The following is a 17,466-nucleotide window of genomic DNA, read 5'->3' on the forward strand; positions in this document are numbered from 1 at the left end:
GATGTAAATGAACAGCAGAGTCCAAGCCTGAGGAGTTAGCTCTCCTGTGTTGGGCCATGCGTTTGTGCAGTGGTTGTTTCGTTTCTCCAATGTAGAGGTCATTGCATTCCTCGTTACACTGGACCGCATACACCAGGTTGCTTTTGCGGGTGTGTGGTGTTCTGTCTTTGGGGTGTACCAACCTCTGTCTGAGTGTGTTGCTGGGTTTATATACAGGGATACAGTGTTTGTTGAAGATCCTCATGAGTTTTTCTGATACTCCAGACACATATGGAATGAAAGTAGGACCATTCCTAGCCTGGTCAGATGCGTACACGAACTGATGAAGCCTCTTGGATGAGAGGTGAAACGTCTTCACAGACAAATAACCTAGTCCAGTTGTTTTCGATTTAAAAAACTCCTTTAGGATACTATGACCTGGACAAATGAGAATATACACAGGCTTGTAGCATCTGTTGTTTATTTTTCTGATGGTCAGTTATCAAATTCATTATCTTATCAGCTTAGCTTGTTCACTAAAAGTAGTATAAGTTCACATAGTTTATTCAAAGGAAGTTTTTGTACTGTATCATATCTGCATGCATACTGCAGTGTGTCTCTGTTTCGCCCAGATTATCAGAACATGCCCACAATTACTTTCACCTGCTCATTTACATTATAAGGAAAACAGCCTGATCTGGAAACACTGTCAAGTGTCAGCACAGATGATGGCAGAGTGACTGATGAGCACCACAAATCTGCACATGAAAGCTCACCCATGTTGAAGTTGAAAAGTCTGTGCCGATATGTGTACCCACTAATCGCTGTTGTTGTAATGGAAAGAAACTGTTGTAAGATTCTGCCATTAATTGCTGCTGTGACCATAAGAGCTTTAACTCCTGCTCAACGGATCACTGCCATGGTTCACTGAGACACTTGCTAATCGGTATTCATCAGATGCTGTTGGGATGACAACTCAAAATGGTTTGAACTTTATATCTGTCTAATTTTACAAAGAGTTTTAATAACAATATGATTTTGCTGTAGTTTCCTCTGGGCTTGTGTCTGCTCGGACCTTTTTCTGTCCAGTCAAACTGACAGTTATTAATACCATATAATATACATATACATACATATGCGTTTACTACCTGTGTAATATATGACTGAAGACAATAATGTCTCTAAGCTATCTGAAAAAAGAGGTGACTAGTCAAAGGTCATGTGGACATATGAAGGTGAATCTGATCATGTGACTTCTCTTCTTCTCTTTCTGTTTCAGACTCTTGATTTCTACAACAGAGGAACAACTGGAGACATGAAGTTTTTTTTTCCTCACAGTACAGTACATCCCTGTTTCTATTGGTTTTTTTGGGGGGGTGTAACAATACTGAAGCAAGTTCAAGTGAGGTGGCTTTAATCTTCTTTATCAGTCTAGTGCATTCTGTTTCTATTGAAGGCGTGAGACCTTCTCAGCCTGATGTTTTAAAATCTGTCCCTCTGCCTCCTCTCACTCAATATAATGAATCTGTGATGTGTGGGGTGTTAGCTGCTTCTAAATGTGAATGCCTGTCAGTCTCACATTTTTTTCTATTGGTAATTTAACAGATACAAAACATGTCAAAGATTTCCCCCTTTTTCTGTTTCACTCCAATGTCCCAGTTTATTGTAACAGATCTGAGTCTCATCTTCCTCATCTAAACTATATTATATTTTACCCCAGTATGACGCTATAGCCCCTAAATACCCACTGGAAGAAGTGAAGTAAATATCAGTTCACCAACATGTTCTTCCAGGAGCGTGGAGCATGGCAGCATTAATGAGTCAAAGTACTCTCTTAACCTCAGGTTAAACCTGCATTATGACTGAGTTAGAGGCCTCCGGTGTGGGGGAGCACCCCCCGCCCTACATGATCTTTCTGGTGGTCTTCCTCTTCTTCCTCACCGGGCTGCTGGGATTCCTCATCTGCCACCTGCTGAAGAAGAAGGGCTACCGCTGCCGGACAGGAGACATCGACGATGAAGAGGAGGAGGAGGAGGAGAAACTTGGAAGAAATGCAGACGGTGGGTTTCATTAACCAGTGACACAGTAACCCTGTGACTCTGGAGGAACTCTGTTTAATGTGTAGTAGAACAACCCTGGTGATGTCAGTAGGGTTATCTGAACTACAAATTTGGGGAAATATAGGATCCAATGTTTTTGGAGTTTGACCCATCCCTCAGCCTCTGTTGCTGTTTCTACCTCATAACTGCATCAATGTTATAGGAGTGCAGCACTAAATCAACAAGTCTCCATGTCCCTGTATGTGCTGAGAACTGTATGGTGACATATTACATCTACCATGCTCTACAGTACAACTGTATTAGATGTAGTTCCTCTCAGCAGTCTAACTGTTTACCATATACAGGTATTACTGTGCTACAGATATCACATCAGATCGCCAATACTAAATACACTCAACATAATATGCATAACACCCCTACCCATAAGAGTTTCCTGTAATAAGGAGATAAGCCACAGATATATTATTAGAAAACCACTTTAGAGAAATAAATAACACAGTAATAATAATGACCAGTCAGCACCTCCAGGTCTGAGGCCATGGCTCTCTGCTGGAATTTTTATTTTATAATAAACTAAATCATTACATTTCATGGAAACATAGAAACAATGGATTAGTATGATCACAGTAACAGCCCTATTAACTAGAAAGTTCATTTCCTGTGGAAAATGCGTGTGGATGCTGAGAGCTGAATGAGATTGCTGAAGCAATGCTGAAGTAGCTAAAGCAACTGTGGAAGCAATGCTGAAGTAGATGAAACAACTGCTGAAGCAATGATGAAGTAGCTGAAGCAATTGCTGAAGATTAAAAGCAGAACTTGTAAATTGGAGGTTGAACAGCATGAAATGTGTAATTTGAAAGCTGAATGCCGTAGAATGGCTGAAAAAAAAGAACAAATGTACAGGCAAAACTGAAGCAATGGTAAAATGGTAAAGAAGCAGCTCATATTAATTGAAGTACAGTGCTTTGAAAAATATTAAACTGAAGGAGCTGAAGTCCATTAGCTGCAAAAGCTGAGAACTGTCTGTCTGTCTGTCTGTCTGTCTCTCTGCCTTCCTGTCTTTCTGCCTGTCTGCCTGTCTACCAACCTTCTGGTCTGCCTGTCTGTCTGAACAATGAACAATATCAAAAAGCTGAATGTAAGTGTAAAGCTGGAATAGGTAATCTGTTTTAGAAATACGTTTTGTAATATTTCTTTAAATGCTCTTAATATCCCAATAGGAATGAATCAATTAAATGCTCTGACAATAACCTGAAAAAATCCGTCTGTATTAGTCATAGGGCTGTAAAAACTGCAGCCAATCGTTGCATTCGGCCCGCATGCAGGTTGGCTGGCTTACCTGTCTGTCAACCTCACTAGCTTACCTTGGCGTACTATGGCCGTGCACTCGCGCTTAGTGCTACATGACCAAGCTGCTTACTTGTCAGTCAAACGGCAGTAGTGGGTGAATGGCAGAGAAAGTTCAACCAGTTCCACCTAATACTTTGATTTCAAAAGCAGTTTCATTCCTAAAAGGAAGACAGCATTAGAAAAAGCTGCAACGAAAATGAAATTGGAAACTGCAAGAGGCTGAACAAGAGTCAACTTGATGTCGCTTTTCAACAATCAAGGGAACAGAGGAGCTAAAAAGCAACAGAACGGTGGCTGTATTTCTGTTAGACAGGTAATTTTCTTCTTTGTTTAGTTTTGGGAAGTGGGTGTTACACTAATATAGCTAGCTGTTTCATAAGCATTTTCAGCTTTTTAATCATAGACGAACGTATGTTTTATGTATTAGCCGAAGCCAATGTTAGATAACAGTGGGTGTAACCTGTTTAACAGTGCAGGTAACTCTATGATTACACAAAATGTTGTCTTTATGTAATCTGCGCAGCCTTATGTGTTTGCCGATGTCTGCATTGTAGTTGTGAGCAGATGTCGTTTGATAGTATTAATCTTATGTCTTGTAATGGCTGCGAATGGGACCTTTGCGTTTTTTTGTCGTGAGACGGGGACTGATGAGACCACCACCCCCGCTCCAGCTCAACAATTGCATCAGTTCTCTCTCCCACCAGTGAGTGCAACTTTATGTGATAGAAACGTAGCTTAACTCTTCAAACGTATTAGGTCGTTGGCAGTGTGTTTACAAACTTGCATAGTTTTTAAGGTGTTATGAAGATGTAATTGTTTAGACCACTGTTATTCATATAAATGCATCCTTCATTCATATGTAGCTCTTGTTTTACATACATTAGGGTGTTCCTTACAATATTGGTTCTAGCAGTCGTATTTTTAAGTTGAGACCATTTCTCAAATTAGAAAAATATTCTTAAATTTATTATTTGTGTACCTGTGTTGGTCAGCCACTCTCCATAACTGCAGCACTCAATGTACTAACCAACCCTTTAAAATAAGTACCTTTTACCCATAAAAACATCTTCCCCTAAATCAAAGTAACCTGAGACTAGTATTTCTATGTAGCAATAGTCCTGTGTTGTTATATGTCCAACAAAGAGATTCAGATCTAATTATCTAAATGTCATTTCTGTAGATATTATGGCTAATTTTGATATTCTTTCTAAAGGACAGCTGCTGCCAAAGTACAAGAAGACTGCCAGAGCGCCAACATGATGCCACATGCAGAGCCTGACATGTCAGCCAAAACTCACCTCTGCTTATAATCAACAGTAAATATATTGTGTATGGCAAGGATACATTGTGTATATATCTTATATTTTTAATAGTATTTCAGTATATGTTTATGTCCATAAAAATACAATTAACACATTGGATTATTATTTTTTTTGTAGCATATAAAGAGATACTAAATGAAACAAGGTCATTGTTAACACTGTAAGTGTAAGGAAAAGGTATGAAGCATTTTAAAGTTTTTATTCAAAAAAATCAGAACACATTGTGCATATAAATAAGAATGCAAAATAATAAAATACAAATTTAACACATGTAATGAATAAAAATATTACTTGGTATTGTTACATCCTCCTGGGAAAAAGGACAGCAAAATACTTAATGTATTGAGTATGTGTCTGGCAATGTGCAGGACTCCCTCCTACAAAATACAGTACCATTCAAAAGTTCGGACATACTTTCTGGAACTTTTGACTGGTTCTGTATATTATTCCATCTGTGGCAGCATGGAAACGCAGGAGTTTTGATGTGGACATTTCTGGCCAATGCATCAAGTAGGATGACCTGTAACTGGAGGGCCTGGTTGAGAAGCATCTGCTGATGTCATTTGCAAGATATTGAACATCAGTCTTGGGTCACAGAGCTCAGACAGAGCTGCAGCAGGTAATGTGACTGTTCCAAGTTAAGTTTTCGAATTCTGGCCTTTGCAGCAACAGATAATAAACATAATTAGATATTATTATAGAACAGAGCTTTATTGAATTTTGTATAGGTAGTGTTGTCAAAAAAACAGAAATAATTTGTTACCATAGTTACCTGCTCATCTCCACCTGCTCTCCCTCTTCAACGACCTCTCCTGCCTCACCCTCGCCCCCGAGCATGAGCCTGGCCTCTGTGATATGAGCTGACATCAGAGCTAGCATTACTCTCATCCTGGAAGCTCTAATGTGCAAAACAACATAATATGTGTGACTGATAGTAAAAGAAAAAATGTCAGTGTAGCTGGGTAGGTGATAGAGCTTTTTCATAGACATGGCGCTGAAAATTCAAAAGAAACGTTAGCTGTATTAGTAGTATAGCTATCTTAGTATTAGTAGTGTAGCTAACTTTGTTAGATGTACACATCAGGCAAAGCAAGAAACATCAACAAAGTTAGCCACACTACCTTACTGTAGGTGGCTACTAGCTAGCCACCGATAAGTTATTGCATCTAACTCTATTTCCAACAAAAATTACCAAACATACTAGCTTGACAGCATTGAATACATTGCGTACAGTCATGTTGGTTGTTTACATTCATTATGGTAATCTTATATGTTGTCTTACTTGTGAATGAGCCATATTGGGATATCACAAGGACAATCACTGCTACGCTCCCCTCTCTCTCTCTCTCATCCACTCTAGCAGTGCGCTTTTGTGTGTTTTAGGGGAGTGGCCTTGGAGGGATGCTGGGAGGGGTTGGGAGTTTTTCAGTTAGATACTTTTGAAATCTAGCTAAGTCAGGCTAACATCTCCCAGATTACCTACTCCAGCTTTAATAGCCCAAAGTCTTGTGACCAATTTAAACCTTAAATGAAGCCTCTTGGTGAAAGTAGGGTTAGGACAAAGTTTCAGATTTTAACATTTTCTCAATTCATTTTCAATGGAAGAAAAATGATCTAGAAAAAGTTGAATATTTTAAAATTATTTATAGTAGAGAAAAGAAAAAATGATCACAGCCATGAGCTGAACGTTTTGATACTTGAACAGTTTCTGTAGCTCAAAGTATGCAGTAGTTAGCGACTGAAGGAAATAAAAGGAGGATCTCAAGTGTAACACCAGTGGAGCAGGTTAAATTCAATATGTCTGCTGCTGTATTTACTGTTGTACTGTCCAGTCTGAATTGTAATCTCTCTCTATGAGTACTAACTTGTAAACAGCTTTCTACTTATCTGTCTGCCTGTCCGTGTGTCTCTCTGTCTGTCTGTCTTTGGCTTTCTGTGTGTCTGTCTGTGTCAGCCCATCTGTGTCTGTCTTTCTGTCTATCAATCCATCTGTCTCTCTCTCTCTGTCTGTGTACTCAATTTGAGAGACAAACCTATTTACAGTGAAAACTGTTGAGATGTGTGTAAATCCATGGCTGTTGTATGTAGCGTTGGGGGAGTCTGTAGCAGAAGTAGCTGAAACGATGTTGAAGAAGCTGAAACACAAGCCAAAATTAAAAGCAGAACGTAGAGCTAAAAGTGTTCCTAGAGAATTGTGGAAATAAGAGCAAGTAAAAAAAAACAAACATTTTTTCAGTTCGTCTCTGAAAATTTACATCTGAATTTGTTTTGCAATCTATGGGGCAGTTGAATGGTATTCCTATCACTTAGAGGCTCACAGTTCAAATTCTGTAAGTCTCTCTGATTTGGTAAACACATTTTCTGAAAGAAGACAAATATGTGTGAGGAGTGAAATTCGTGGCTGCAAGGACAAGTTAATCAGAACATTTTGAGACCTGTTTAAGAGCTTCTCCCACTCTAGCTGTGATGTCATCCACGAGCCTTACATTCCATGTAATACACACCCATTATAAACTCCAAAATCATTAGAAGAAAGCATAAAACTAAACTAAAACTACTAAATTTTAATAATTTAAAAACAGTACAAGATATTAATAAGTTGAATAGAAGTTTAAAAGCTGAAACATTTTAAACTTTAAATGAAGTCTCTAGTTGAAAGTATGCAGAAGTAGTTGAAGTTCAAAGAGCAGAAATATTTAAAGGATTTGAACATTGTCTTCAGTGGCTGTGAGTGTGAATGGTTGTCTGTCTCTATGTGTTTGCCCTGCGATGGACTGGCGACCTGTCCAGGGTGTACCCTGCCTCTCGCCCGAAAAGATGCTGGGATAGGCTCCAGCCCCCCCGCGACCCTAGTAGAGGATAAGCGGTAGAAAATGAATGAATGAATGAATGAATGAACATTGTCTTCATTCATTTTAATGCCAAAAATAGCAGAAAAAGCGTAATATTTCAAAAATTATAAATAGTAGAAAAAAGTTTAATACATTAGATAATCTCCTAAAGAAGCTGAACGTTTTGATATTTGAATGGTTTTTGTAGCACAAAGTATGTTGGACTAGTAAGAGACCAAAAAACATATGGAAGGAGAAAAATAAAAGATAAACATTTGAATAACATTGACATGCCTCAGCGTTCACACTAATAATATATATGGCTGTTTTTTGTAATAAGACCATTGAATTTATACTGGTAAATGGTTGACCCCTATACTTTCACATAATACATTATATAGGGATGTATAAGTGAGAAGCAAATTATACACAACTGAGAAAGGTGGCCTCAGACCTGTGCCACCAGCCACTTTGAGGATGACCATTTATCATCGTAATCTGTCTGAGCATATGGAAAAATAACTAAAGAAGAAAGTAAAGCTGCATTAACTCACATGACGTTCAGGTTTAAGGTTTTCTGGACCCAGATGCAGGCTGGTGGATGGAAAGAGGTAATATAATGAATAAAAGTGATTTAGAAGAAGGTGATGAAAAACTAAAGGACAGGCAGGAATGTAAAAGTCTTTTAATCCAAACTACAGGAAAAACTGGACCGCACCAGAGGGATTGAACAGAGACTAAAGACACAGGGAGGCGGAGATAACAGTGTTCATTAGAACCATTTCCTCCCTGACTGAACCACTGTTGACAGCAGGCTTCATGGACAGTCCTGAGAAAGAGGGGATAGCTCATTTCATCTCCATTTTATTGGGGCAGAGATCTGAAAACCTTTCTTCATAAATTATTGTACCTCAGGTGAACCAGTTCTCACCCCTGGATGATAGACAGTACAGGTGTGGTATTTGGCTTTGATTTTTTTCTTGCTGTGTTCCAGATGAGGATGAAGAGAACCAGGACACAGTGGAGCAGATCCTCAAATGCATCATTGAAAATGAAGGTGACTCATGTAAAACTTACTGAACAGTCTTTAGGAATTCTGTTGAAGTTCAATTTCAAGTTGCTTCAAGCTGTCATGTGTTCATACCGCCTGGTTTCTTGTCCTGCCTCTGTTTTATTTTACTGTTAACCTCATCAGATCAGATCAATGTGTATGAGCCAATCCAGCTAACAGTACTTAATGAGAGGCTCTAATATCAGTTCTTCTGGTCCCCTCCAGCTAACATGGAAGCCTTCAATGAGATGTTGGGAAGCCACAATATCTGTGTGCGTCATGACCCGAGGTAAACTCAGTCTGTATTAGTCTGACACCTTCACAGCTGTTAACTGTTACTGTCACAGTGAATTTACATTTCAATTTACAACTTTAAATTCCTAAATGAATGTTTATGGTTCAGGGCTTTTCCTCCAAGCAGTCACACTCTGACTACAGTGTTAGCTATAATCAACCATTTAAAACCAGCACTCAGGGACCCACAACTTCATGCAGATACAAGTCAATGGTTGTGTCTGAAATCACTCATTTACTGCTCCCTAATCACCATCCAAAGGACTGTACACTGACCTCATCAGTAAAATGAAAGAAACACTATCAGACTCTACTCAGGTCATTTTCTCTGCGCCGGTTTTTTTTTTTCTTAAGGGTATAAGGTATAAATTGCTTGGTTGGTGACCATCAGTTGTGCACTACTTTTCATGAAGCATTGTGGGATACTGTCGTGACTCAAATTGGATACTTCAGTCAGTACACTCACATGTAGATACTCACTGGCAGTGGCCCCAACAGGATTAAATTTCAGGGTATGCACAAGAATCGCCTGTCTGCTTGTAGGCTAGCTTTAGGTTTCCCACACACACACATATCGCACAAGAGAGAGAGAAATTGATTTGTGTTTTTAGCCCTAAAGTTATGACACAACACCACCATAAAACTGATTAGCCGACCACAAAAAAAAAAAAAAAATAGCACTAAATAGCAGGCTACAATATACTAATATATATTGAATATCTCAATGGTGTAGTGTGTGAATTTGAACAGTGTAGTGTTGTCTTAAACACTGCCAAAAAATGGAAAGTCCCCTCTGCACCAGCATCATCTTCATGGTACACTTCTCTTGGTCACCTGGCTGTGCTAAAACGATTATCATATAGGTTGCTTGACAGGGTGGAAGAGTATCATTTGAAATAGGATCAGTACCATTATTATACATTTGGAGTTTAATGGCATTTCCAGCTCATCAAGCTAACAGTAAACTATGATATAAAGTAAACTTGGTTGTAACATCAGTGGACAAGCAATACTGTAAGCTTATGCATCACAGTCATGCTTGCCTTCTTTTTCTGTTTGTGTGTTCCTATCTCAGTATGTTATCCCTCTTTTTAAGACTCTTAATATTGTCATCCATCTTGTAATCGTCCATCAGTTAATGTTGATAAATCCAGATTCTTAGTGGTTTGTTTACACTGTCACTGGGGTGAAGATGATTTCTGGTTTAGTAAATGTGACACTGCTTCCTAGTGGAACATACATATGTTAAAGATGAACTTGTCTGAATGAACCCATGTACTTTCCAGCTTCAGACCACACACACCCCTTCAATAAGAATGATGTTAATGATGATGATGATGATGATGATGATGATGATGATGATGATGATGATTATGATGTCCAGGTTGCGTAAGGAGTCTATCGGTGGTGTTCCTCCTCATCACCACACCGTCCACTCAGGCGCCGACCACACCTCCTGCCACCTCTGTGCCCAAGTCCGATCTAAGAAGGGGCGCAGACATAGCAGAACCCCCCGGTCCAAACAGAGACCTGGAGAACAGACTGTGTTCTCTGTGGGCAGGTAACAGCACACCTTTAAACCACTCCCTCATAAAGCATGCTGGGATAGAGAAGCAATGTTTCATCCACGTGTCATTATCCCTCAGGTTTCGGGTGACACACACTGATAAGAAGCTCCATGGAAGTCCCAATACATTGGTCAGTTCAGGAGACCAGCTGGACCAATCCCAGGACAGCGAAGAGCGGAAGGAGGGTGGGTACAACCTGAGGAGTATGTTCAAGGATGTCCGACCTTCTTCAGAGAATGCCAATGGGATCGTCCCACCTGTGGGGAAACGAAGGAAGAGCATGACAATATTTGGGCTGAGGCGGGGCAGTGACCCCATTGGCATTAAAGCAGTGGAGGGGGCAGGTAGGGAGACTGGGGGTGTCAAGTTTTCTATCCAGCAGCAACCTGTAGTGGAGGAGCTGGTTCAGAGCGAGACCAGTGAGACCGCCTCTGAACGTGGTGGTAGACCTGGTTCCAGGCCTGACACTGAGCTCTCGAAGAACCAAAGCCCTGCTTCACCGCGACATGAGGCTAAGATGGCAGGTTCTGAGAAACAGGCCCATGGCCCTAGCCCTGATCCTGAGGATGGCTCTAAATGTAGGCCCAGTCATGAGCCTCATACCAACCAATCCAAACCTTCAGTCGGGATTACAGTATCCCCCGCCCCCAGCTCACTTCTTATCCCATCTTCCACTACGACATCAGAGAAACGAGGACATGATAAAGTGTTAATAGAGGCTTTTGATCCTGAACCCCTGCAGACCTCTACACCCATTGTCCCTGTGCCAGGATCCCTTCCAGGTTTCACTCCTGCTGTTCCTGCTGATCCACCTGCATCCTGTTCTAGCACAGATTTTCCAGTCATCCAGACTCCCCCCAACCCGAGCTCCAATCCAGATCTGGAACCAGGTTTTAGTGCTAGGCTAGCTTTAATAAGTTTAGGTTCATCTCCTCCTTCTTCCTTCCCAATCAACACCCCGTCTTCAGCCTCTTCATTAAAAACCTCTCCCATTCCATCAGAGGCTGCCTCCTCCCGTGGCCTCACTCCGAGCCCCAAAACCCCATCAGGAAGAGCAGTGTCCAGCCAATCCCCTATCCCATCAAAAACTACCAAAACTTTACAAACCCAAACTTCACCTTCACCTGTTCTTATTGCGAGCCCCAAACCTGACACCAGGCCACATGTTTCCACTGCTTCTCCAGCTAACCAAAACCCATCCTTCAGAAGTTCCCCTCGTCTGACTTTGAAGTCAGGAAATGTGATGTCTGTAACATCAATGACTCAAGGGGACATGGTTTCAAGTCCATTTTCTGTAAAGGTTCAAGAGCTGGAAGCCAGAACCCCAACGACAGAAGTAAAAAGGGCAGGGATCCTAAAAACAGCTAAACTCTCACCGGGTGAGGGGGGGTTCAAAGGTTCTGCCCTATCCTCTCCCTCTGATGAACTATCTAAAGACAGACTGAGCAGTTTACCTGTGTCCCCCTCCAGCCCACTGTCCCCCTCTTCACCTGTCGGCAGCAGAGTAAGCAGCATGACCATTGTCAAAGCCAGTCCTGATAGCAAGAGAGAGTTTTCTGTCATCACTATGGTGGAGGATGAAGGAGCCTCCACAAAAGACCACAAACTAGTGGCTTTTGAACTGGGGGTTGAATCTGAAAAAGCAGAAGTTAGTCCAGCAGCTGGTCAGAGAGGAGAGGTCTCTCTTTCAGGTACAAGACCACCTGAGAGTCAGAGAGGAGAGACTCCTGCAGCAGAGATGAGGCCACCACTAAGCCAAGAGAGAGACAACATGGTGGAGATGGAAGATATTAGAGACTGCAAAGTGACGAAGGAGCAGGAAGCAGAGAGGAGGGAGGAGGTGGAGGTGGAGGTACACACTCAGGACTGAGAGGTTAACTCTCCAAATGTTCATATGTCCTGGGATGATCCAAAGACAGAAGCGTGGCACCTCTCAGTGGACCATAGGAAATGTGTTAATAATAATTAATTAATAATTTATAAGTATTTAACCACAGCTATGAATATGTTGCACTGGGACTAAGTGGCCGATTTATTGACCTGCCATCATCTGATTCTGATCCATTTAAACACAAATCACATAAACTTCATGTGACTTTTAGCCGTAGTCGCCGTACATATGAACACAGCTCTGAGGTAGACCCGACACCTGGTCCACATTAAAACATCTCCACTGTCAATTCCTGGTTCCCAGATGATGAATCTTGTCAACTTTAGTGACATATCTCAACAGCTGTTGGATGGATTGCCATTAAATCTGGTACAGATACCCACAATGACCAGGTGATTGATCATAGTGATGTTTGATGATCCCTTGACTTTTTGCTTAGCCACACCAACGGGGGGATTACCATTAAGTTCTGTAGAGAAATTCATGGTCCCCAGTGGATGAACCCCACTGAGTTCTCTAGTGCCACGAGAAGCTCAAGGTTCACCTCCAGTTAAATATCCTATCTACACAAACATTCCTGGTTCCCAGAAGTTGAATCATATTCTATTCTATTACTATAGCACTAAATCATAACATACATAATCTCAAGGGACTTTTCAGGGTAAGATCAATGGATATATTATGTTAATGGAAAAATACATTTTTAAATTATGCAAAATATATTTTGAAAATGATAGCTCATTCTTGGTCAGTTAATGGTCTGTCACCAACTAGCTGGATTATTAATCATTAGTTAACACCTAGGGTTTGAACTGCCTTGTTATTGGACTGATTACATTTGAGCTGTGTGAGTAATTTACTGATTTGTTAAACATCATGATTATTTATAGATGTACAATGTGCTAATGGCTGCTACCATCAGATCTCATCTATTGATGTTCCTGATTATGAATCAATATTAACAGCACAAGCACAAAGACAGTAACAGTCGCTTCCATTGGTCCACAGCAGCTGGACCAATAAAACTAGTTCAGTTCAGTGATTATGTTTGACCTCATGCTACAGCTGTTTACAAATGCTTGGGTAAATGACATAATTAGTTTTTATTCATTAATTGTGTTTATGAAGAGTGAATCTAACGCCTAGAGCAAACACACATTAAATATGAGGGGCTCTCCACATGTCAATGGTCTGCTCCTTTTTATTTTATCAACTGGAAAAAATTAAAAAAGATTTCCAGTTGATAAAACTGGAAATGATGCTCTGCAGACCTTAGAGGTCGAATGTTGTGATGAGATCACAGGTGACATTTCCTCCATATGACTCCTCCATTTGGACCCTCTGCAGTCACAAGGGGGTCTGGATTTGCCTCTCTGCTGCAGACCTGCAAGTTCACCTCAGAGTTTTCTTGGTCTTGACTTCAGTTCCTTTATAACTCCTTATTTCAGAAAGAGGGAAAGTCAATATCTTCTATAGACCCCTCTGGTTTGTAGCATCAGTCAGCCTCATATTCAGATCCTCAGTTGGCCGATTAGAGGAGCTGACCCTACCTTGTTCACAGGTCTTTTCCTGCCTCACATGTCCTGAGTCCTGTGTGTAAGCACACAAGTGCTGAAACTTTTGCTGCAATAATTGTTTTCAATGATTGATTGTAAATCAATTTTTATTTTTACTTTTTAAGCTGATGATCTAAAAAGTAACAGAACTTTAACATTTGAAGAAAAGCTCTGTTTTAATGTGTGTTGCGTTGGATTTACTTCTTGCAAGTGTAGACTGGAGCTGTACTGTGGCCCTGAGAGCTCAAAGCGCCACAACTGAAGAAAACACATGCAAACAGACAAAACACAAACCAATTCAGAAAATCTTCATCAATTTAAGAACATGTGCTGCAAATATTCACAACACAACGGCTGGAACACACTTGCATGGGTGTATTATAATGCATGTATTATAAAACACACTTGTAAATCCATGCAAGTGAATCTTGGCCAGGTTCATCACTTTTTAGTGTCCCCTGCAGCTCATGTGATGTCAAATTGATGTTTCTGAATTTGCTTGTGTTCTGTCTCTTTGTAAGTGTTTTTGTTGCAGTGTGTTGGGCTCTCAGGACCACCATAGTGTACAGCTCTTATGGAGCTTCGTGCTTCAGATCCTGCTCCTCTGTGGTGATGGGCTGACCACATACAGTTATCACATCAGTAATATCAGTATAGTAGAATAAGTTGTTGTACTAATGTAATCAGGTGCTTCCACTGGTTAATACACCACACAACCAGCCCAGTCTAAAAAGACTGTCTTTAGTTTATTGGAGTTGTGACATTGATACATATTCATACAGTCATGTTGTTCTTCACACTTCTCATACACTGTCACTATGTGACAGTATTATAAAGTCTGATGTGTATTTTGAAGTATAATGAGTATTTTAAAGTCTAACCTAAAAATCTTCTACAATCTGATGTTGTACACTGATAAGTGGTATATGCTTTATGTTGAGACAACTCACTCTGCAGTGAATGACTGATGGACTTTGGGGGTTGTCCACTTTTTTTAATGTCTAATAAGTTTTGTGTAGTCACCTGTGGTAGACCTTTTTTTTTTGTTGAAAGCTTGTGTGATTGTCTGACTGCTCACGCTCATGACTAAATCTCAGTCATAACCCGCAGAAAAGAATACAGGTTGTCAAACATTAAGTAGAACAGAAGAATACTTCACATCTGTTTCGTGAAGCAGGTGTGTAGCAGCAGTATGAATGGATCTGAATGGAGCAAATAAAAAATTCACACTGTCTGACTTGCAATAAACTATTACTCTGCTACATTTCTGTGCTGGACCTTCATCAGCCATCACGATAAATTGGAGTGGTTGTAAGAGAGCAAATAATCACCTGAAATTAAGACATCCGCTCACCATACAACAATTTCTTATATCATAAAGAGGTAGAAGATTAGAAATTCCATATAGTGACACATAGGTACAGTCGTACCTCAGGTGCATTTACCACATACTGTCAAGTTTGTGGTTAAGCTGGACCCAAATGCAGCCGAAAGCACAAGGGAGTAGGTGGAAAGAAAGAATTTTAATATCAAGAAAAGTGACAGAAACAGAAACGCTGAGTCGGGCAGGAGGAGGGATCCAGGGGCCAGTGGAACAGGAAGGAAAGTAACCGGGCAAGGGAAGGAGACTGGCGCCACAGGGGCAGAGCAGGAGAGCATCCACTGATGCTCAGGCCAAAACAGGCCAACCGGGTTTCTCCAAAGGTCGAACGGGAGGACAGCGGGGAAGAAGGTGTCTCTCTGGAGGGCAAGCCGGAGGACGGCGTTGCAGGCGGAGCCCCTCTGGAGGGTGAGCAGGAGGACGGCGTTGCAGGCGGAGCCCCTCTGGAGGGTGAGCAGGAGGCCGGCGTGCAGGCGGAGCCCCTCTGGAGGGTGAGCAGGAGGCCGGCGTTGCAGGCGGAGCCCCTCTGGAGGGTGAGCAGGAGGCCGGCGTTGCAGGCGGAGCCCCTCTGGAGGGTGAGCAGGAGGCCGGCGTTGCAGGCGGAGCCCCTCTGGAGGGTGACCAGGAGTTGACTGTTGGTGACTGGGGAACAGGAGCAGGAGCTGGCCACATAAACTCAAACATAAAATGCCTACTATGGCAAACCATGACACATACTACATAAATGTCCATACAAACCTCCATTCCCACATGTTATTGGATACAATAAAGATTGTTTTACTTGATTTATTTATTCTGTTGACTAATATATTGATACAATTTTTTCTTAACATATATTAATCCCAACAGGCGTAAATATATGCCTGTAACCTTTATGAAGAATGTAGTTTATGCACCCGAGTGGGAGAAATATTAATTTCATATTAATTATCTATTCAATGTGAAACGTATATGGGTGTGTCACTATATGTAGTTTCTAATTTATCATAAACTGTTATGTAGTGAACTGATGTCTGTTAATTGTTATTTTCTATTTCAAATGGATGAGGGGATCAGCCGCTACTATTTAAGATGGTGGCTCCTCATTGTTAAAATCATTTGCCTGATGAAGTTCTAGCACAGAAACGTAGCAATTAAATTCTTTATTGCCTTTGAGTAGAACAAAAGGAACTGGGCTCAAAAGCCCTCCTGACATACAAAGGCAGAAACAGCCTCCCCAGGCCGTCATGACGGAAGAGAACAGCTGAAGGAACCACAACCTGCAAATGTCCAGAATCAACAGAAGAGAACTGGACACTGTGGTGCAGAACATGACAGAAATGAGCACAAGCAAGGAAGAAAAGAAACAACAATAAATGATTTTAAATGATTCTCACCTAATGTTCTTTTGAACTCAGAATACCACTGAAAATGAAGTCACTGAGAAGAAAAAACATCCAAGAACACGGTAAAAAAATGTACAAGAAAGAAGTCATTTAATCTACCCAGTCTGATGAGAGACTTTGTTCCTCAAGATTCTGACTTTAGTCTCATTGTATCATCATGTTTTCTTGCAAAATTAAAAATTTAATCTCAAAATAGTCTGAGCTTTTTTTGTAAAGTTATTACAGTGTTTGTTTTTCCTTCAATTAAGACTTTGATCACACAACATTAACAACTTTTTTCAACTTCATTCTCAAAGTCTCCAGTTTTTATGTCGTCACAGTGGATCTAATCCACTGAAGGACAGTTCTCAGTCTGTCACTCCCCTCAAGAGGTTGGTCATTCAGAAAGTCTTGATATCTGCCTCTGAAACTTTATCACACAGTGAGGGTGGTCGAGGAGGTTTCTTCAGCAGGTAGAATCAGGATAAAGTGAGAACATGTGTATGTAATCCAAGTACATGTGTTTCTGCAGGGAGGGGGCGTGACCCTTTGGTTGTCATGGTTATTGTAAACCCAACAAGGTCATCTGTATTTATTTAGATTCCTTCCTACTGCAGTTTACATTACAGCTTCTGGCCCTGCAATAGAAGAGTTCACCAGACACAGGTCAGAGGTTCCAGGTCAGAGGTAAATCAGTTCCTGGTCTTTATGGGAAACCAAGCAGGAAACTTGTAGACTATGGAATGCCATCTAAATCAAAAATCAATAATTAAATAAATACATGAATGTTAATGTAAATATATAAGTGATATATAAGTG

The 17,466-nt window shown here is 40.8% G+C and overlaps 1 protein-coding gene across 3 annotated transcripts in view; it reads left to right on the forward strand.

The window, feature by feature from the left end:
- Window positions 1–16,861, forward strand: part of rell2 (RELT like 2) — a 29,300-nt gene extending 12,439 nt beyond the window's left edge. For 2 of the 3 annotated variants that reach the window (XM_023417843.2, XM_087177033.1), the window contains 5 exons: window positions 1,259–2,039; window positions 8,537–8,599; window positions 8,819–8,882; window positions 10,272–10,448; window positions 10,534–16,861. In XM_023417843.2, the coding sequence (XP_023273611.1) occupies window positions 1,838–2,039; window positions 8,537–8,599; window positions 8,819–8,882; window positions 10,272–10,448; window positions 10,534–12,325 (2,298 nt within the window). In that variant the 5' untranslated portion in view covers window positions 1,259–1,837 and the 3' untranslated portion in view covers window positions 12,326–16,861. The remainder of the gene's footprint in view (window positions 1–1,258; window positions 2,040–8,536; window positions 8,600–8,818; window positions 8,883–10,271; window positions 10,449–10,533) is intronic. The other variant, XM_023417845.2, reaches the window with a different exon arrangement.
- The last annotated feature ends 605 nt before the right edge of the window (window positions 16,862–17,466 follow it).

This window comes from Seriola lalandi, unplaced genomic scaffold (assembly GCF_002814215.2).
Source record: "Seriola lalandi dorsalis isolate HSWRI2012SDOR001 ecotype SW California unplaced genomic scaffold, Sedor1 jcf7180002054578, whole genome shotgun sequence".
Lineage (NCBI taxonomy): Eukaryota > Metazoa > Chordata > Actinopteri > Carangiformes > Carangidae > Seriola > Seriola lalandi.